The sequence below is a fragment of the Hemibagrus wyckioides genome, linkage group LG20 (assembly GCF_019097595.1).
Source record: "Hemibagrus wyckioides isolate EC202008001 linkage group LG20, SWU_Hwy_1.0, whole genome shotgun sequence".
In the NCBI taxonomy this organism is placed as follows: Eukaryota; Metazoa; Chordata; class Actinopteri; order Siluriformes; family Bagridae; genus Hemibagrus; species Hemibagrus wyckioides.
The window spans coordinates 11,078,601-11,100,405 of record NC_080729.1 but is presented as its reverse complement, the minus strand read 5'-3'; the positions used below and the strand labels follow the sequence as shown (position 1 = coordinate 11,100,405).

At 39.8% G+C, this 21,805-nt stretch overlaps 1 protein-coding gene and 1 non-coding gene across 2 annotated transcripts; both read left to right on the top strand.

Moving 5' to 3' along the window:
* Nucleotides 1-1,801: 1,801 nt before the first annotated feature.
* Nucleotides 1,802-6,156, top strand: LOC131342029 (protein kinase C epsilon type-like). Its single transcript, XM_058372740.1, has 12 exons — nt 1,802-1,961; nt 2,876-2,925; nt 3,230-3,310; nt 3,405-3,488; nt 3,595-3,639; nt 3,713-3,778; nt 3,907-3,987; nt 4,082-4,120; nt 4,227-4,271; nt 4,347-4,412; nt 4,880-4,909; nt 4,987-6,156. The coding sequence occupies exons 1-12, from the start codon at nt 1,802-1,804 to the stop codon at nt 6,106-6,108; spliced, it is 1,869 nt and encodes a 622-aa protein (XP_058228723.1). The 3' UTR covers nt 6,109-6,156.
* A 13,717-nt stretch (nt 6,157-19,873) lies between these two features.
* LOC131342088 (5S ribosomal RNA) lies at nt 19,874-19,992 on the top strand. The gene has a single exon (XR_009202960.1). It is a non-coding gene; the product is annotated as a 5S ribosomal RNA (ribosomal RNA).
* The last annotated feature ends 1,813 nt before the right edge of the window (nt 19,993-21,805 follow it).

Genomic DNA, 21,805 nt, shown 5'->3' with positions numbered 1-21,805 from the left:
ATCATTTCATAAATTAGAGACACTGAACACATATCTTTTCAGTAAAAAATAAATTGTTGACTTCATCTTGGATCAGCTGAAATTCAATCTCAGCAGAACTGAACTGCTGGTCATCCCAGGTGATTCATCCCTAGCACAGGATCTTGCATTATCTCTGAACAACTCCATGATCTCCCCTTCAGCCACTGCTCGCAACCTTGGGGTAACCATGGACAATCAACTATCCTTTTCCTCTTATGTAGCTAATGTGACATGCTCATGTTGGTTTCTTCTGTATAACATCAGAAGGATTCGACCATTTTCATCCACACAGGCTACTCAAGAGCTTGTTCAGTCTCTGGTCATGTTGAGACTGGACTACTGCAACTCTTTACTGGCAGATCTTCCTCTTAATGCAATTCATCCATTGTAAATGATCCAAAATGCAGCTAAACGACTTGTTTTCAAACTGCCTAAGTTCTCCCACACCACCCCACTGCTGCGTTCCCTCCATTGGCTTCCAGTAGCCTCACACTTCAGATTCAAAACACTGATGCTGGCCTACAAAGCCAAGAATGGACCAGCACCATCTTACCTCAAAGCTCTTATTACTCCTCACACTGCACCTCGCTCCCTCTGATCCACTAGCACTGCCCGACTGGTCCCACCATCTCTCAGGGTAAAAGGTAGGTATACATCTAGACTCTTCTCTGTTCTAGCACCAAGGTGGTGGAATGAACTTCCCCTAGATGTCCGTACAGCCGAGTTTTCAAACAACGACTGAAGACCTACCTCTTCCTGAAACACTTAAACTTAGCTCTTATGTTTTGTGTGTCCTGTCCCGTGCTTAACTTCTTCAGGTTGGTCCACTCTATACTCCAGCCCGGGCTTTCCTGATGATCCAGCTTCTACCACCACTAATCAGTAATGGTGACCCTATAAAGCTGGGACGGAAGCCAGTACCAGGAGCTTGATTGCTCACTTCGCATTTGGTGCTTGTGTTGTGTGTAGTTCCGTGCCGTGTTTCTGCTTCTGTCAGTCCGGTTTCAATCCTTGCTTGCCTTGACTTTGAGGCTGATCTATGCCCTGTTTTGGTTTTAGCTGCCTTATTTGTATATACTCTCGCCTGTGAATGTAAATATTGCTACATTATCTATATATCTGGTAGTAGGGGTGTGGGTTTTTGTCCCTTTTTTTCTTGGTAAGGGAGGTTAGGGAAGGTAATTGTCTTTTTGTTCGTTTCTTGTGTTTTGTGTAGGTTAGTTAGTTCCTATCCTGAGTGTTTCTGTTTATGTTGGCCTTGGTCCATGCTGAAGTCTTCCCCGGTTCACTGTGTTGTATATCTCACTACATTATAATGTATCCGCATTATTTCACTGCTGTGTTGTGTGTGGTGATATGATAATAATAATAATAATAATAATAATAATAATAATAATAATAATAATAATAATAATTTCTTTTTATTCTTTTATAATTGTATTATTTTATTTTTTAAAATGATTATTAAATAATCCATAAATCGAGTTTCTATGCAAAAACCCCAATCAGTATCTTAGACAGTCCCACGTGGGGTCTCGAGCCCCGTGTCAGAACCTGTGCACGTGACATGGTGGGCGTGTCCTGTTGTTCAAAGAAGTTTGTATTTCTGTTTAAACTGTCGCCATGGTAATAGCGCGTCACGTGGAACGATTTGAAATCAAACCACAACACTGAGTTGGTGATTGAATACAGATAAACAACAGCTATCAAGACCATAGAAAGCGACTAGAGAAGAACAAACCGAATAGACTAAAGAAAGCGATTGAAGAAGAAGAAACCCATGGACTTCCGACGATTTCTCGCGGGTCTGAGGGGCTTGCCTCTTCGCAAGATCGGCTGTGCTGCGGGGCTGTTCGCTGTCTCTGCAGGTGCGGGTTACTTCGTTTACCGCTACTTTCAGAGACACAGCGCAGCTACCGACCACACTCAGCCAGCTCACGGTAGGATGATTTGACTTTAATATCATAGTGTTATTACAATAAATCATGTTTAAGTTACACTGTGTTACAGTCTAATGTTATCTAGTTAATCAGCGATATCCTCTTCTGCCGCGAATTAGCCTAATGCTAGTTACCGTGCTAGCGAACTCGGCCATAGGAATAAACTACACAGCAAAATACTTAACCGAATTGATGACGTTGACTTAAGAATTTATTTTATTTCGGCAATAAAATGTTTACCTCACTGGTCGGTCACTTTTAACAATGAATGACCACTGGTTTTAGACTAAATCATGCTTAGCCTAGTGATTAGCTAGCTCTCGCGCACGGACATTTAGCTAGCTCTCGCGCACGGACTTTTATCTCTTTAAATTACGGTGTAATTTTTGGCCTAATGTTATTTATCTAGAGAATTTGTCTATGTGTTTCATTATTACACAAATTCCATGTTAAATTAATGTACCTTTTAATGTCATTAATGTCTTTTTGTTACAAATGTCTTATCTGCCTTTAGAATGTAGCTAATCGTAGTCTCTCTCTCTCTCTCTCTCTCTCTCCATTTAAGATTACTAATCTATTATTTGTGTGTGTGGGAAACACTGGTCTAACATTAGCTACACTGCTAACAAACCTGGCTATATAGCTTGGGAGCTAAATATTGTATTGTGTAGAATAAAACATTAAAATCAGTAGATGGCAAAAATATTCTCTTTTATTATTAATGCTTGATTTTAATTTAATAGTTAGCTGAATGCTAATGCACTTGAAAACATAAGCTCTCAACACAATTCAACATTTCTCCTAGTTTTACCTACTAGTTAATAAACTTGGCTGTTGGTTGTAAATGTATGATAGAAAATGTTAGTTGTAATTGAAGTCATTATTCTGAGTCACAGAAAACTCCTTTTTTACAGACTCTGTGGATGTGCTGGGAGAATCACCTGATACTCCCTCTGTCCTCCAGGTAAGTGTCTGCTAAATAGTCCGATTTTAACTACGTTTCAAACATGTAGGCTGCTACTAACTGTGTGTGTGTGTGTGTGTGTGTGTGTGTGTGTGTGTCTATGTCTATTAAGGTCGATGAGCCCATAGTGCTGAGTTTTCCGAGTGACCCTCACAGTGACACTTCAGCTGTCAGTCTGGTAACCAAACCTACAATTTATTTACAAAGATGACCACTGGATTGTCCATGTGACAGAATGTTAGATGTGTTAGTATGAAACTGCTAGAATAAGAAACACGTGAACTTTTTGCTTTACTTTTCACAGCCTCCCAGTGCTGGTGAGCTGAACAGAGCCTGGTGTGAACTTCAGGTTCAGTCTCCAGACTCCATCAGCTCCCAGTCTGAGGTACTGTACAGTGCTGCAGCTGAGACACACACACACACACACACACACACACCTTTACAAGTTTGAATGTTTAGGTTTGTTGTTCTCTTTCTAGTCAGTGGAAATCAAGAGAGACCACCTCAGGATATTAAGGGGTCCAGAGAGTCAACCCTGTGAGACGTACCCCTTGAATCACGAGGTAATCACAGTCTTTATTACTCTGATGAAGAGAATTGACAGTAATGAGTATTTTATGCACACTTTTATTTAATAGTTCTTGAGTTTTATCTAATTGTCATTTACAGGAATTCTCTCATGACGACACTGAAGACTGTTTCACTGGCATGCAGGTAAGGGATTATTCATTGTGTTGTGATAAAATTTTGTTAACTGCAGTAACTAATTGTGTTTGTGTGTGTTAAGGTTGTTGAGGCAAACCTGCAGCTGCAGTCCACTGAACCTCAACAAGACACTTCAGCTGTCAGTCTGGTAACCAAACCTACAATTTATTTACAAAGATGACCGCTGGATTGTCCATGTGACAGAATGTTAGATGTGTTAGTATGAAACCGCTAGAATAAGAAACACTTGAGAACTTTTTGCTTTACTTTTCACAGCCTCCCAGTGCTGGTGAGCTGAACAGAGCCTGGTCTGATAATCAGGTTGAGTCTCCAGACTCCATCAGCTCCCAGTCTGAGGTACTGTACAGTGCTGCATCTGAGATACACACACACACACACACACACACCCCTTTACAAGTTGTAGTGTTTTGTTTTTCTGTTCTATTTCTAGTCAGTGGACATCAAGAGAGACATCCTCTTGAATCACGAGGTAATCACAGTCTTTATTACTCTGATGAAGAGAATTGACAGTAATGAGTATTATATGCACGCTTTTATTTAATAGTTCTTGAGTTTTATCTAATTGTCATTTACAGGAATTCTCTCATGACGACACTGAAGACTGTTTCACTGGCATGCAGGTAAGGGATTATTCATTGTGGTGTGATTTAAAATTTTGTTAACTGCAGTGACTAATTGTGTTTGTGTGTGTTAAGGTTGTTGAGGCAAACCTGCAGCTGCAGTCCACTGAACCTCACCAAGACACTTCAGCTGTCAGTCTGGTAACCAAACCTACAATTTATTTACAAAGATGACCGCTGGATTGTCCATGTGACAGAATGTTAGATGTGTTAGTATGAAACCGCTAGAATAAGAAACACTTGTGAACTTTTTGCTCTTCTTTTCACAGCCTCCCAGTTCTGGTGAGCTGAACAGAGCCTGGTCTGATAATCAGGTTCAGTCTCTGGACTCCATCAGCTCCCAGTCTGAGGTACTGTACAGTGCTGCAGCTGAGACACACACACACACACACACACCCTTTTACAAGTTGTAATGTTTTGTTTTGTTTTCCGATTTCTAGTCAGTGGACATTAAGAGCAATATAATGTTCTGTGTTTTAATATAAAACTCTTGTGATATGAAACACTTGTGATCTTTTTGCTCTGCTTCAATGTTCACTTTTGTGAATTGGGGTTGTAGATTTTGAGCTTTATCTAAATGTTATTTGCAGGATTTCTCTCAATTTAAGGTTACTGAGGACCTTCTTACTGGAACTCAGGTAAGGGCTTATTCATTGTGACATTACAAAATGTTGTTAACTGCAGTGACTAATTTTGTGTGTTTGTGTGTGTTAAGGTCGCTGAGCTGTATGATGAGCCGCTGCCCACCGCATCTGACGATGACCCTACAGCTTTCATCCTGAATGAGTGTAATACAGAGGAGAGCCGAGAGGATGAGGAGCTACAGCCTGAGAGAAAGAGCCTGGAGGACTTCAACTTCCTCAGTGTACTTGGAAAGGGTACATACGGGAAGGTGATTTTGTCCGAGCTCAAAGGCACTGAGGAGGTGTATGCGCTGAAGTTTTTGAAGAAGGACTTGATCTGGGAATATGAAAACATCAGCTGCACCTTTATGGAGAGGCGGATCTTGGCTCTGGCCAGTGAACACCCCTACCTGACCCACCTCTACTGTAGCTTCCAGACCAGCGACTCATTGTGCTTCGCAATGGAATTTGTGAATGGAGGGGATCTTGCATTTCACATTTCCTGTTCATGTGGATTTGATGAACCCCGCACCAGATTTTATGCTGCTGAGATCGCCTGTGCCCTCATGTTCCTCCACCGCAACGGGATTATACACAGAGATCTCAAACCCGGAAACATCCTCCTAGATGCCGATGGCCACTGCAAGCTTGCTGACTTTGGCTTGTGCGCAGAGGGTATACTAGACGGCAAGACTGCCAACACTTTTTGTGGCACACCCAACTACATAGCACCAGAGGTGTTACAGTATTGGGAATACGACACGTCGGTGGATTGGTGGGCCCTCGGTGTGATCATGTACGAGATGATGACAGGCTACGCTCCGTTTCATGATCACAACGAGGAGAAGATGTTTGAGTCCATCATCCATGCTGAACCACAATATCCATCAAACCTCAGCAGGAATGCGGTCAGCATCCTCAAAGCGTTCCTGAGGAAGAAGCCCATGGATCGTCTCGGCTGTGTGGTGTCCGAGGGCAAGGAGAATGCCATCAAAGTTCACCCTTTCTTTAATAAGATCGACTGGTCATGGCTGGAACAAAGGAAGATCACTCCTCCGTTTCAACCACAGATAACATCTAAGAGGGACGTCAATAATTTTGATGGCAGATTCACCCGTGAGGAGCCCAAGCTTTCTCATGGGAATCTCTCCTTCTTCATCCAGTCCATCCAAGAGGAGTTTGATGGCTTCTCATTTATTAACACTAAATATTAACTTTGCTAATCTAATATTAGCATATATTATTATTATTGTCATACCATTTAAATTTGACCATTTACATCTACACATATGTATATATTGTATCTTTCTATATATTATAGAGCTTACAAATATATTATTTATTTATATATTATTTTATTTTTATATACACTATATATTATACTATATTATATTATATTTTAATGGGCAGCACGGTGGCTTAGTGGTTAGCACTGTTGCCTCACAGCAAGAAGGTCCTGAGTTTGAATCCCGGGGTCGAACAGACTGGGGCCTTTCTGTGTGGAGTTTGCATGTTCTCCCCGTGCCTGCGTGGGTTTACTCCGGGTACTCCGGTTTCCTCCCACAGTCCAAAGACATGTACATTAGGTTGATTGGTAATTCTAAATTGCCCATAGGAGTGAGTGTGTGTGGTTGTTTGTCTATGTGTGGCCCTGCGATGGATTGGTGACCTGTCCAGGGTGTACCCCTGCCTTTCGCCCTATGTGAGCTGGGATAGGCTCCAGCAGACCCCCGTGACCCTAGGAATAAGCGGGTATAGACAATAAATGAATATTATATTTTATTTTTTTATTTTATATTTCATTTTATATTATATATTAAATTAAATTATTATTTTTATCATTATAATTTACTGTTTATATTTATATTATTTATACATATTTATATTCATATTTATATTTATATACATATATCTATATATATACACATATATTTGCATATGCATATACGATAACTACTGGTTTTTCACAATTATTTTGTCTTTAATTTCTACTGTTTAATTTTCCCTATTTTTTTCTATATATTTTTAACTATATCCCTTATTTTTCATGTCCACACACTTTAATTTTTATTCTTTTCTTTCTTCAAATGTAGGACAGTCATTAAAATCACTTCACTACATGTCGTACCGTGTGATTTCGTATGTGATTAATAAAATTTGAATTTTATTTGAACATTAATTGATCATTTTAAAGATTAATTTGTACTGTGTTTGTAATTATCAAATAAATAACATTTTTTTCCTCATAGAAGACTTATCAATTGTTTTGCTTTTGTTCAAACATCCAGATGTTCATCAGCCAGTGTTTTAAAAAACTCTTTATATAACAAAAAGTTAACACTAATACTCTGTCTGGGAAAAAAAAAGAAATCTGTTGAACCTATTTTCAACTACATACATATATATTGACCCTTCAATTGCCCAGTGTTTAAAGATGTAAATATACTTGATAAATACACTTAATAAACTCTACTTCACAATCTATGTTCTTTATTAAAAACAAGCAGAACATTAAAATGTGTTTCCACACACACAATCATAAAGATCACAGACTTAAAAACAACTTTATAAACAAAAACAGATGAGAACAGCTGTGTAGTGTACTGATAAGAAACAGCATTGCGAGTGACCCCACACACACACTCCTCACCCTCCTGCCCTCTGGAAAAAGATACAGAAGCATCTGAGCCTCACAACCAGACTGTGTAACAGTTTCTTTCCTCCAGCCATCAGACTCTTCAACACCCAGAACAGAACATTCATATTCAATATACATCTATGTTTACTGGACCACCTTTTTTTCAGTGCTGCCAAAACTGTATATTTCGTTGTACATTACACTTTAATGCTGTTTAAATGCTGTTTTTGTACATCACACTTTAATGCTGCTCCCAGCTGCTGCTATCATATGTGTACATGTTCACAAGCCTCCTTTTCTTTGCACACTGGTCCACATAGACTGTATACTGGTCAGTACTATTTCATTTTATTTCTTACTCTGTTTGCACTAGGTTCCACACTATACACTGTATGTGGCTAGATTAAGTTACTTTTTAGTCCTTAGCTCTGTGTTGTTTTATGTAGTTTTGTTTTATGTAGCACCATGGTCCTGGAGGAACATTGTTTCATTTCACTATGTACTGCATCTACTATTTATGCTCGAAATGACAATAAAAACTTCTTGACTTGATACCTGATGATACACTGACTTCAAGTAAATTATTACACAAATTATGCAGGACAAAAGAAATCACAAGAAAGAAAAATATCCCTGTAGTGTTTAGGAAATAAGTAGATTTGAAATAATGTACATTTTTGTCCAGCTCTGAAGTATAGCGTTCATTTCTACATGTCTGTGTACAGTAGAGCTTTGAGCATTATAAATGTACAAGCTTTAGGATATGATTTTCCAAGATTTTCCACATAAAAGGACTTGATCAGGTCCATCAGCACACATCTCTTGAATTCTGCACTGATCTGCACTCATAACAGAACAAACACAAGAAATATACAAACATAAGAAATACAGAAACATGTTAAACACAAGGGTGTAACTTTGGTTTGAGATGTTTAATAATACCAGATGTTATGGATCATTATATATTGTATAATAATGTAATAATAATAATAATAATAATAATAATAATAATAATAATAATTATTATTATTATTATTATTATTGTTGTTGTTGTTGTTGTCTTCTTTATATTTTTGTATCTCTAACAGATATTATTATTATTATTAATGTACAATTGCTTGGACAATATAATGACCACTGAGACAGAACACCACTTTCAAATAACAAATAACATTAATAAAGTTCTATCTTATCTTATATTATATACTTTGTGTATTTTTATATATTGTGGATATGGAATGGAGTTCCACCCAGGGAGCCTCACACCCAGTTTTCCAGGATGGGATCCAGCTCCTCTGTGAAACTGAAGAAGATAAATTACTGAAAGTGTGTGAATGAATAGAATTATAATGAATTATACTTGTTATAACTTTATTACAGAATACAGTGGTAAAAAGAAAGTATAGCCAATTCATTGTGGATAATTAAGAGATAAGGATGTCCTGGGTGTTTGAGAGAGTCTCAGTGTACTGTCCTAAAAGATTTGCTAGATAACAGAAAACGTTTAGAAAAATTGCCCCAGATTACTTAATGCCATCTCATCGACTCACCAGCAGATGGAGCAAAGGGATTGTTGGATTTGTTTTACAATTTCTCTGACAGTTAGTGACATGCATTTCTGAGTAAGTATATATTGATATATCAGTGTAAGTAAATAAGTGCATTAAACTGTATGTGTTAACAATAAGAACAATACAATAATAGTAATGATTTTATTATTACAATCATTAATAACGATAACCAACATAAAACAACAACAACAACAAGAACAAGAACAAAACATTTTCATTTACAACAAAAGAGCTCCTCCTGACCACACTCATCCTCCTCAAGGTGGGAGGAGCTTTATCCTACCACGTGACTTCAATGTCTCACTGATTGTACAATAAATCCAGTGTTACAGTCTAATGTTATGGATCTCACAAGCGACCTCATCTACTGCTGACAATTAGCCTAATGCTAGTTATCGTGCTAGCGACCTAGGCTACTGCTTTAAATTGTACAATAAAATCCTTAAGCTTGGTCAAGAATTCATTTTATTCATAAAATGAATTCTTGACTTCTTCACTTTTAACAACCCTGACTACTGGTTTTACACTAAATCATGTTTAGACTACTGATTAATCAGCTCTCACGCTAAAGGGCTTGGTTACAGATGTATACCATCAGGCATTGCAGGCATAACATTATGACCACTGACAGGTGAAATGAATAACACTGACTATCTCCTCATCATGGCTCCTGTTAGTGGGTGGGATATATTAGGCAGCAAGTAAACATTTTGTCCTCAAAGTTGATGTGTTAGAAGCAGGAAAAAATGAGCAAGCGTAAGGATTTGAGCGAGTTTGATAAGGGTCAATTTGTGATGGCTAGACCACCGGAAAATCTGCAGCTCTTGTGGGGTGTTCCCGGTCTGCAGTGGTCAGTATCTATCAAAGGTGGTCCAAGGAAGGAACAGTAGTGAACCGGCGTCAGGGTCATGGGTAGCCAAGGCTCATTGATGCACGTGGGGAGCAAAGGCTGGCCCGTGTGCGCCGATCCAACAGACGAGCTACTGTTGATCAAATTGCTGAAGAAGTTAATGCTGGTTCTGATAGAAAGGTGTCAGAATACACAGTGCATCACAGTTTGTTGTGTATGGGGCTGCATAGCCACAGACCAGTCAGGGTGCACCGCCGAAAGCGGCAACAATGGGTTTGTGAGCATCAGAACTGGACCATGGAGCAATGGAAGAAGGTGGCCTGGTCTGATGAATCATCATGTGGATGGCCGGGTGTGTGTGTGTCACTTACCTGGGGAACACATGGCACCAGGATGCACTATGGGAAGAAGTTTTAATAATAACACAGTATAATATTTTTTATAGATTTGGGTGGTGGACAAGGGCAGGAGGTTTTAGAGAGTTTAATCAGGTCACATGTACAGTGAATTTACACAATCTGACTGCTACAATTTTTCTGTTCCTTCACAAGTTAACTAATTATCAAACTCACTGGTTTATTAATAGGAAAGTTTGATATTGTGTAATTGAAGAGTCATAATTCTGAATTAATAATGAATTAATTTATTGCAGACTCTGTGGATATGCTGGGGGAACTAATAGATACTCCCTCTGTCCTCCAGGTATGTTTCAGTAATATTTTATCTTTATTTGAAACCTGTAGGGCACTTTTGTCTATGTGTGTGTGTGTGTGTGTGTGCACATTAAGGTTGTTGAGCCAATCCTGCAGGTGCTGACCCCCAAACCTCACTACGAACTTTCAGCTGTCATTCAGGTAAACAAATCATTCATTTATTTACTAAAGCTAATGAATGGATTTTACAAGGTTGTTATAACTGTAAAGAATGTTATAATAAATCTGCTATGATAAGAAGCATTTATGATCTTCATGCTCTACGTTTCACAGCCGCTCGATGCTGGTGAGCCGGACAGTGCCTGCCGTGATGACCAGTGCGTGTCTGCAGACTCCTCCCTCTCCCAGTCTGGGGTATTCTACAGTGCTGCAGCTGAAATACAAACACACAAACATCCTTCTTTACAAGGTCTAATGTTTAGTTTTGTTTCTCTATTTCCAGTCAGTGGACATCAAGACATACTTCCTGGGGATGATAAGGGGCCCACAGAGTTGTCTTTATTGGTTTAAAAGCACCAAGACATGCAGCTTGAACCGCGTGGTAATCACAGACTTAATTACTCTGAGGAAGAGAATTGACCTTGATGATTATTAGATGCACACGTTTGTGAAACAGATCTTCAGCTTCAGCTTTTTGTCATTTGCAGGGATTCCCTTATCAAACCACCATAAAGGATGGTTTCACTGGCATACAGGTAAGGGATTATTCATTGTAGCATCACAAAACTCTTGTTAATTGCAGTGACTAATTGTGTTCACTTTAATTTGTTCTCTTAAGGCTGAATATGGGAGGGTTACCGAATTCATCTCCTGTAACCGAGTGGAGACATCTTTCATTGTGCCACATTATTTTGTGGTAAATTTATTGCACGTCATGAAGTGTATATTGTAGTTTGTAACTTTTGGAATTTTGTCAGTTGTACTTTCGTCTGCAGTGTCATTATTTTTTTTTCAACAGCAAACCATTACAACAGTAACCTGCACTTACCTGTCTGTGGCTGAAGATGGACAGATGTACACCTCCACTTCGGAGTATGATCAGAACGACTCTGAGGTCATTCAGAGTTTCAGACCTGATGTGTATCTACATATGCTGCTATTCCACTGATTCGGATACTGTAAAATGTACTGTGTGAGTTTTAATGATTTGGCTTGCAGGAGAGAGAGGAGCGCCTTAACCCAGAGGAGATGGAGGCGCCCTTTATTTGGTACAATTCTCTTCACTGTTTAATGATGTAACAGTGTATTGTATGTTTAACATACACTAAGCATTTACATCTCTTCATTCTTAGCTGCCATCTTTTAGACAGAGGGGTGACTGAAATCGGCCTGAAGGTGCCCGCTCTCCGTGAGGTGTTTGCTGTGAGTAAAACCTTTATTCAGCTGCTGTTACTGTGCAGGTAAAGTCCACTCTTCTTTAACTTTTATATTGTGTGCTGTCTTATATTCAGACTCTGCTTCCCAGCATCCAGAACCAGAACCTCTTGTTCGTGGTTGGAAAGAAGATGGTCATGCCACTGGCAGCAGCTAACAAGCAGGTAACTTCAGAATGATGAAAGACTTTTCTGATGAAAATACTTTCAGTTACTCAGCCAGAGCCAAAGTGACTGAGATTTTTTCGTTTGCTTTAACAGGATGCAGTTGGTGTGCATTTGGCCTACGAGGTCCTGATTCGATTCCTGAGGACGCCTTCCCATCAGGAATCAATTAAAGCAGAGCTCTCCTCCTGTGTAAGCTAATAAACGCCTGTGTGAAATGACAGATGTTTACAGATAAAAGATTTTGAGAATATAGAAAACAGGACTCCAATATGTAAAGCTAATTTATTTTTGTATCTTTTCTCCTCTGTGCAGGACCACCACTACAACTTCCTGGATGTTTTTTATGACCTGATTTTCTTCAGCTACTTTATAAATGGCTCAACACCTCAGCCAGTAAGTGTCTTATCAGGAGATTCATAAGCAATTCTTGAGTTTCAGAACATGGTCTATTTGATCTCGTTTTCTTTTTCCATATTTTTTAACCCTGATAAGACATGACATTAATGAAGCTTGTCTTTCTTTCTAATAGTTTAAGGGAGGATTCTTGGAGCGCCTGGTTGAGCTCATCAGCATGTGGGATGTGGACGTGTGGGAGCCTGCAGCAGAGCTGTACTTCACAGTGCTTATTGTAAGTGTTCCAATATCTTCTGATTCCATGATACACAAATTCTCAGGATTGTATCTTAAACTCAGTGACACTATGTTGTATGTGTGTGTAATTTATCAATAGGATCACCTTACACAGCTTGCTGAAGTACTCTTCTCTCAGCCTCTGGAGCTCTACAGTGACCCAGCAGCCTTAGCCACAGCAGTTCAGCATCTCCTCAAGCAGCAAGTCCAGCAGATGATGGACATTTTGGAGAAGGTCTTTCCCTTTACCCACTTCATCTTTTCTTCCTTTGTTTCATTTCATGTTCTTTTCTTTCACTTTTTCCTATATTGCTCAGGCTCTCCACACGTAAGTATAAATTAATTTTATTTCTGTTTTTGATTCATATTTGATATATTCTATAACTCTGTGGTCCAAGGTATGCCCACATGTTTGCGTTCAGTTGCTGCCTCTGCTCTACTGGTCTCATATGCTGAAAGAGTTGTTTTTCACACTCACTTACATCATGCACCACATCAGGTAGTCACCATTCTCAATAATATTCACAACATATGACCGCACAACGTCGTTCAGGCTATGAAGCCATCCTTTGTGCCACACAAAATCTCACTATCAAACCCGTAACGGCCCAAAATAGCCCAGCTGTCCTGCTCCACCACCTTGTGCGCTCTTACAATCAATCGACAGTGATAACGGTACACCGTTCACGTCCAAATTGACCCAGAAACTTTGTCAGAATCTCAACATTGACTGGAACTTTCATATTCCATACTTTTCCCAAAGTTCAGGGATAGCAGAAAGAAAGAATAGAACCATTAAAGACAGACTCACTAAGGTGTTATTACAAACCAACAGCCGAAACTGGGTGGATCTCCTGCCCTCAGTTTTTTGTGAAATTCGCATGACGCCACATCCAAAATCCCAACTATCTCCTTTTGTGATAATTATGGGCAGGCCATTTCTAACCCCTTGGACTAAAGCTAATTCTGGTGTTTCCTTTTCAGGTGACCTGGAGGTGATTGTCGGTGATTACTCTCAAGCACTAGTTGAAGAATTAAACGGTGTGCATGGTAATGTCTCTGCCTCTCTCCCTCTACCTACAGATCAGCCGACTCACCCTTTTCTCCCAGGTGATGCTGTTTTAGTAAAAAGCCTCAATCCCAGGAAAGTGGGGGAAGCAGCCTTTGGCCATCCAACTAGAGTGGTAGCAGTCACACGCACTGCTGTCCTCACTGATTCTCAACCTCAGTGGATCCACGCCAGCAGGGTGAAACAGTGCCCTGTTCCAGTGACAACTAAGAAAGGAGAATAACTGCAATCAAGCAGCTCTTAGGGGGCCTCATCTCATCTCACCTTTTCACATACACATATAGAAACCTATGTATTAGCTTTTTTGTCTGATAATTCCTATCATTCCTAGACCCTGGGTTTGTAGACTCTTTGGTCATTTGAGAACTTGCTCACGTTGTGATCCTGATAGGCTAACTCAGCCATTGATTAAAAAATAAGTGGAAAAATGTTAATTATACTTTTAGTAAGGGCCTTATGCCCCTATGTTAGTAGTTTTACACCTCAGTAGCAGTGTGGTGGAAATTTGGCCTGTGCTTTTTCTTTAGAAATCACTCGCAATTTGTCCGACATTCATGATGCATCTTGTTGGGTCTGTCATCACATTGGTACTCAATGGTCGTCATTTCCTTTAGATAACAATGCTGCAGTTGAGATCAATAAGAACAGTTCTTTCTGTCTAGTTCCCCCTGATATTGTCTGACTGCTACAGCTAACTGCTGCTTTTCGCTCAGGACATGACATGACCGATCCAGGGCCTGTAACTCCAGTCTGAATACATGTCATGGTCTCCCTGGGGAAGAGTGCACCTCCCTGATGTATTATTGGGCAATTCTCAGGTATTTATTGTCCCAAAAAAGTTGGGTGACACTTATCTCTGTTCGAATGCTAGTGACCAGTTATCCCTCGGCAACTCTGAGTGCAAGACTCGTGTGGATGTGATACCTTCAGAAGAGGGCTCCAATCCTTTTTGTTTTATTAATGATAAGGATTTCCCTCAATCTAATGATGGTCTCATCACTGGACAGAAATGTCCATTTAGTTTTCTGACAACAACTAACACTGTCTTGTGGGTATGTGGAAGTAAAGCTTATACTAATATACCTTGCCCTTGGAATTTCAAAGATTTTATTTCAAGTTGTCAAATAATATAATCTGTAAAACAAATTAATGTATTAAATTAGAAAAAAATGCAAAAAAGAAGCAGACATTTCTCAGACATTTGGATCCCTCATGCTGTTTTTTTTAATTCCTGATAACTTTCATAACATCAACAATGTTATTCAACATATGAGAAAGGCTGTAGCTAGTCCGCCGCCAGCTGATGACTCTTGGTTTGCATGGCTTTTGTACATTCCTTATTTTGAAGGCTAGTGTATTAATTTGTGTGTGTTCATTTATGACAGAAATGGCCTCAATGTGTCTTAAAATGTCCTTGTTTTGTCTGTGCAGGCAACATTTATAACTGATTCCAGGTCTTTTGAGGAAATGCATCTCAAGCTCTGACATACTGCTGTGGCTGAAATTGATTTTTAAGACACTAATGTACATGGAAGTTGCTGGACAAAGCTCAGTCTGATGGTGTGGTTTTAGATCATTTGTGGCATATCTTGCTTCTTGTCATAGATAAATGTGAAGTGTCTGAAAATGGAAAAATCGTGTTGGCCGTAGGACTAAAAGACAACTGTAAGCAAACATTTTGATCAGTGGAGTTCAAATAAAGCTAAAATAAACTAAAACAAACTAAAATATATCATCCTATCATCACATACTCTCCCATGCAGCATGTCTAGACAAACATGTACACATGCACACGTGCACACAATCTTGGTCTTTCCAATGACCTTCGTATTGGTGTAGATATTTAATGGAACATGCCATTTCAGAGGCTTCTACCAATCACTGTAGTTACATGAAGCTCAGTCTTTACAATATGAAAAGGTAAAAATCATCTTCTGTTGTGACCTAAATCTTTATAAACTACTGTGTTGAGACAAGTTAGTACTGGTTTATACTGGTTTATACTGGTTAGTGCTGGTTTATACTTGTTTATACCAGTTAGTGCTAGTTTATACTGGTTTATACCAGTTAGTACTAGTTTATACTGGCTTATACCGGTTTATACTGGTTAGTGCTGGTTTATACTGGTTTATACTGGTTTATACCAGTTAGTGCTGGTTTATACTGGTTTATACTAGAAATCTTATTATTATTAACATGAATTAACCATAATGGACTTTATATTGGACAATGGCAGCACACAGAGCGCTTACGCTAAATAAATTATGTTTATTATTATTTTTGTGTGATATGGAGTTCTAATTGAAACACTACAAACTAAAATATATCATCCTATCATCACATACTCTCCTATCCAGCATGTCTAGACAAACATGTACACATGCACACGTGCACACAATCTTGGTATTTCCAATGACCTTCGTATTGGTGTAGATATTTAATGGAACATGCCATTTCAGAGGCTTCTACCAATCACTGTAGTCACATAAAGCTCAGTCTTTACAATATGAAAAGGTAAAAATCATCTTCTGTTGTGACCTAAATCTTTATAAACTACGTTGTTGAGACAGTGTGTAGAATTCATGCACTTGTCAGCCGTAAGAGTGTTTTATATTCTGACTCACATGTCAACAGAAACAGAAGCTGAATAGATTCTGTATGAAGCCTTAAAAAATAATCAGACATGATCTTCCATGAGTGCATTCTCTGGACATCAAATAAACCCAGACACACCTCATACACTATATTGCCAAAAGTATTCGCTCACCTGCCTTGACTCGCATATGAACTTAAGTGACATCCCATTCCTAATCCATAGGGTTCAATATGACATCAGTCCACCCTTTGCAGCTATAACAGCTTCAACTCTTCTGGGAAGGCTGTCCACAAGGTTTAGGAGTGTGTTTATGGGAATTTTTGACCATTCTTCCAGAAGCGCATTTGTGAGGTCACACACTGATGTTGGACGAGAAGGCCTGGCTCTCAGTCTCCGCTCTAATTCATCCCAAAGGTGTTCTATCGGGTTGAGGTCAGGACTCTGTGCAGGCCAGTCAAGTTCCTCCACACCAGACTCTGTCATCCATGTCTTTATGGACCTTGCTTTGTGCACTGGTCCACAGTCATGTTGGAAGAGGAAGGGGTCAGCTCCAAACTGTTCCCACAAAGTTGGGAGCATGGAATTATCCAAAATGTCTTGGTATGCTGAAGCATTCAGAGTTCCTTTCACTGGAACTAAGGGGCCGAGCCCAGCTCCTGAAAAACAACCCCACACCATAATCCCCCCTCCACCAAACTTTACACTTGGCACAATGCAGTCAGACAAGTACCGTTCTCCTGGCAACCGCCAAACCCAGACTCGTGCATCAGATTGCCAGATGGAGAAGTGCGATTCGTCACTCCAGAGAACGCGTCTCCACTGCTCTAGAGTCCAGTGGCGGCGTGCTTTACACCACTGCATCCGACGCTTTGCATTGCACTTGGTGATGTATGGCTTGGATGCAGCTGCTCGGCCATGGAAACCCATTCCATGAAGCTCTCTGCACACTGTTCTTGAGCTAATCTGAAGGACACATGAAGTTTGGAGGTCTGTAGCGATTGACTCTGCAGAAAGTTGGTGACCTCTTCTCACTATGCGCCTCAGCATCCGCTGAGCATTCCCAAACACTTCCACGTTCTTAAAATACAGCTGACAGTTGACTGTGGAATATTTAGGAGCGAGGAAATTTCACGACTGGATTTGTTGCACAGGTGGCATCCTATCACAGTTCCACGCTGGAATTCACTGAGCTCCTGAGAGCGACCCATTCTTTCACAAATGTTTGTAAAAACAGTCTGCATGCCTAGGTGCTTGATTTTATACACCTGTGGCCATGGAAGTGATTGGAACACCTGATTCTGATTATTTGGATGGGTGAGCGAATACTTTTGGCAATATAGTGTATTTCTGCCCTTTTGATCTAGCAAAAGGGGTATAGCTAGATTTTAAGTTAGTTATAGTTATATTTAGAGCTGGTTTATACCAGTTAGTGCTGGTTTATACTGGTTTATACTAGTTCATGCTGGTTTATACTGGTTTATACTAGTTAGTGTCTGACTTGCTATAATACAGTGTTGGAAGCATAAAAATGATCTACTTTAGGTATTTGTGCTGCACAGAAAATAAGCACCAGGAATGTAAAATTGTAATTTGTTCATTAACTAAAGGTGGTTGTTTATGCATGAAAGACAATTATTAAAGTAATGATTAACATATAATTCCATATAATTGCATATTAATGTTTCTGCTGTCTATCTGCACCTGATATTACACAATAGTGATGTAACACACACAGTTCATAAAAGCTTTTTGCTTTTTCTATTCTAAACCCTTCGGTTTGGTGGATGTGTCTCTGACAAACGGAAATTGAGTCTTACATTATTTCAATTTTATTCACACACAAAATATTAATGGTGAAAAAGATTTTCTGATGTCTTGGTGATCGGCCCCTATTAAACAATAAAGAAAGTAAGACATCTTTTTTATATACATACTTTTTGGCAGAATTTATCATTATAATATAAACCCCCCCCCTTTTAAACCAAATTTACACCCTTGACAGTATGTTACCTGTAATTGTCTATACGGACCATAATCTGCTAATCTAGAGAATCTGCTAGAGTAAAATGTATAATGACAATGTCTGATGTGGTGAGCATTCATTCAATTCAATTCAATTCAGTTCAAATCAATTTGTATAGCAATTTTAACAATTGACTTTGTCTCAAAGCAGCTTTACAGAACATAAGAAACATAGTACAAAAGTCCAAAATTAATGTTAGACAAAATCCTCCCTAGTAAGCAAGCCTGAGGCGACTGTGAAAAGGAAAAACTCCCTTAGATGGTATTAGAGTCTCATAACAGCACACGCAATGGCTCCACCACCGTTGCGTAATTTGGTATGAATTTAGAATACCATGACGTGAGGCCCAGAAATGAACGAAGGCTAACCTCAGCACCGGGAGGTGGTGCATCGGACACTGCAGAGACATGGGAAGCATCAGGCTGTAATCCCTTCGCAGACAGGGTGTGACCCAGGAAAGACAGTTCTGTTTTTCTGAAGTGGCACTTTGTCATGTTCAGTTTGAGGCCTGCTTCATCAATTTGCTGCAGCACAAATTGCAGATTTTTATCATGTTCCTTGAGCGTCGCACCCGTGACCATGATGTCATCCAAGTAGCAATGAGCCCCAGACTGACCTTTGAGGATTTTAGACATCATCCTCTGGAAGCAGCTCGGAGCTGAGGCCAGCCCATATGGAACCCTTTTGAAACGAAATAATCCATCATGCGTAATAAATGCAGTTAGGTTTCGACTGTCCTCATGCAGCACTACCTGGTGATAAGCACTCTAGAGATCTAATGTGGAAAACTCTGCTGCTCCACACAAGTTCGCAAACATCTCCTCCATATGTGGAAGAGGAAAGCTGTCCACTACCACTGCCTTATTAGGCTGACGTAGGTCAACACAGAGCCGAATCCCCCCGTCTTTTTTCCTTCAATTTTTCACAACCCTCCATCGGGCCCAACTATGTCAAATGTCAACTGTCTTGTCTATGCTCTGTTTGCACCTGGCTGCACACTGTGCACTTTACGTGGCTAAGACAAACTTCTGTCCGAGCTCTGTGGTGTTGTTTTTGTGTTGAACTTGTTGTATGTTTATGTAGCACCAGGTCCTGGAGAAACGTTGTCTCATTTCACTATGTACTGCGTCAGCTATATGTGGTTGAAATGACAATAAAGCTTCTTGAATCTTGAATCTTGAAAGATGCAGCGTGCAACGTGCCTGTTTAAATATTTTGTCAAATTAAGCAGAGTAAGATGTCGTTAAGTGTTAGTAATCCCAAGAGGTGGAGAGACGCGTGTGTGTTGCAGGAGGTGAGAAGTTTGATATGGATGAAGATAAAGAGCCGTTATTGAAAGAGCTCTGTTGCTTACGGCCATACCACCCTGAGAACGCCCGATCTCATCTGAGCTCAGAAGCTAAGCAGGGTCGGGCCTGGTTAGTACTTGAATGGGAGACCGCCTGGGAATACCAGGTGCTGTAAGCTTTTTAACCCCCACCGTCAAAAGTCTCTACTGCAACTTTTCAAACTCAAAAACACCTTCAACCTGCATTCATTTATTACTACACAGAGATCACACACAGAGACCACACACAGAGACACATCTGCTCTTTGATGTTCTATTCCAGTGAGTTGTAATTCTTCTTCCGCACCGTTCTTTCCCTGCTCGTTCGTTTCGTCCAGACATTCACAGTTAATGAGTGCTTGTGCGCAGTCAGAGCATTTGACCACGGTGCAGTTCTTCGCGTAGTGCCCCCGCTTGCAGCACTCTCTGCATATAAACTTCGGGCAGTCTTTTATGAGGTGTCCGGTGTTCATACACAGACGGCAAGTCTTCACCTGCTGACTGTGTATCACTCGAAGGTATTGCGGACCTTCCTCGGTTTCGAATTTAGTGCTGTACGGCAGAGACACTACGTCTTTGGGAAATCTCACCTTCACATACCTCATTCCATCAGCAATATCCGTCCCCGGATAGTACTGTCTTCTTATTGCCTGTAGGGGTATGACTCCCCACAGGTTCAGTTTTTCGATAATCACCTCATCCTTTAAGTATGCTGGTAGGTACATAAAGGAAACTACCCTGTCATTGTTTAGCAGTGGTCTTGCTTCGCATGTCTGTCCGTTGATCATCAGCCCATTGAGGATCACGTCCGTTGATTTTCTGTCCTTCAGTGTGAGCTCAAATTCCCCATTCTGTCGTGGCCTCAGTGCCAGCAATATCCCATGTACTACTGTTTCTATGATGGCTTTAAGCAGTCTGGTAACTTTTGTTGTTGTTTCCACGATGATTGTGTTTTCCCTTACATACTCCTTCTCGTTTAGGTTGTTGTTTAGCTGATTTTTAGGTTCTCCGTTTTCCGCCATTTTCTTTGTTTATTTTGTTTCTGAGAAACAAAGAAAAGGGAGGAGGGGGGTACAAAGTGGCTTCTGCAGGGAGACTAGCTGCTGGGGAAGAGTGAAAATAAAGCCTTTATTAACAATCAAACAAAATTAAATTAAACAGATATCCCCAACAAATTGAAAAAATAAAAATAAATGGGAGAGATAGTTTAGAGAGTTTAATCAGGTCTCGTGCACAATGAAGCTGACCAATGATACTGTAATTTTCTGTTTCTTCACAAGTTCACTAGCCATCATACTCACAGGGTTATGACCAGTCTCTCTCTCTCTCTCTCTCTCTCTCTCTCTCCAATTAAGATTACAAAATAAAATAATTAGAAAATGAATCTGCTTGCCATTACTAATCTATCATTTGTGTGTGTGGGAAACACTGGTCTAACATTAGCTACACTGCTAACAAACCTGGCTATATAGCTTGGGAGCTAAATATTGTATTGTGTAGAATAAAACATTAAAATCAGTAGATGGCAAAATATTTTCTTTTATTATTAATGCATGATTGTAATTTAATAGTTATCTGAATGTTAATACACTTGAAAACATGGCTACCTGTTTTAAGCTCTCAACACAATACAACATTTCTCCTAGTTTTACCTACTAGTTAATAAACTTGGCTGTTGGTTGTAAATGTATGATAGAAAATGTTAGTTGTAATTGAAGTCATTATTCTGAGTCACAGAAAACTCCTTTTTTACAGACTCTGTGGATGTGCTGGGAGAATCACCTGATACTCCCTCTGTCCTCCAGGTAAGTGTCTGCTAAATAGTCCGATTTTAACTACGTTTCAAACATGTAGGCTGCTACTAACTGTGTGTGTGTGTGTGTGTGTGTGTGTGTCTATGTCTATTAAGGTCGATGAGCCCAAGGCACTGCTTTTTCCCACTGAACCTCACCA

Bases quoted from the DNA above. Each gene is read 5' to 3' on its own strand.
- LOC131342029 (XM_058372740.1), top strand. From the start codon at position 1,802: ATGGACTTCCGACGATTTCTCGCGGGTCTGAGGGGCTTGCCTCTTCGC. The intron at 3,640-3,712 runs GTAAGGGATTAT...GTGTGTGTTAAG, and splicing joins ACTGTTTCACTGGCATGCAG to GTTGTTGAGGCAAACCTGCA. The intron at 4,272-4,346 runs GTAAGGGATTAT...GTGTGTGTTAAG, and splicing joins ACTGTTTCACTGGCATGCAG to GTTGTTGAGGCAAACCTGCA.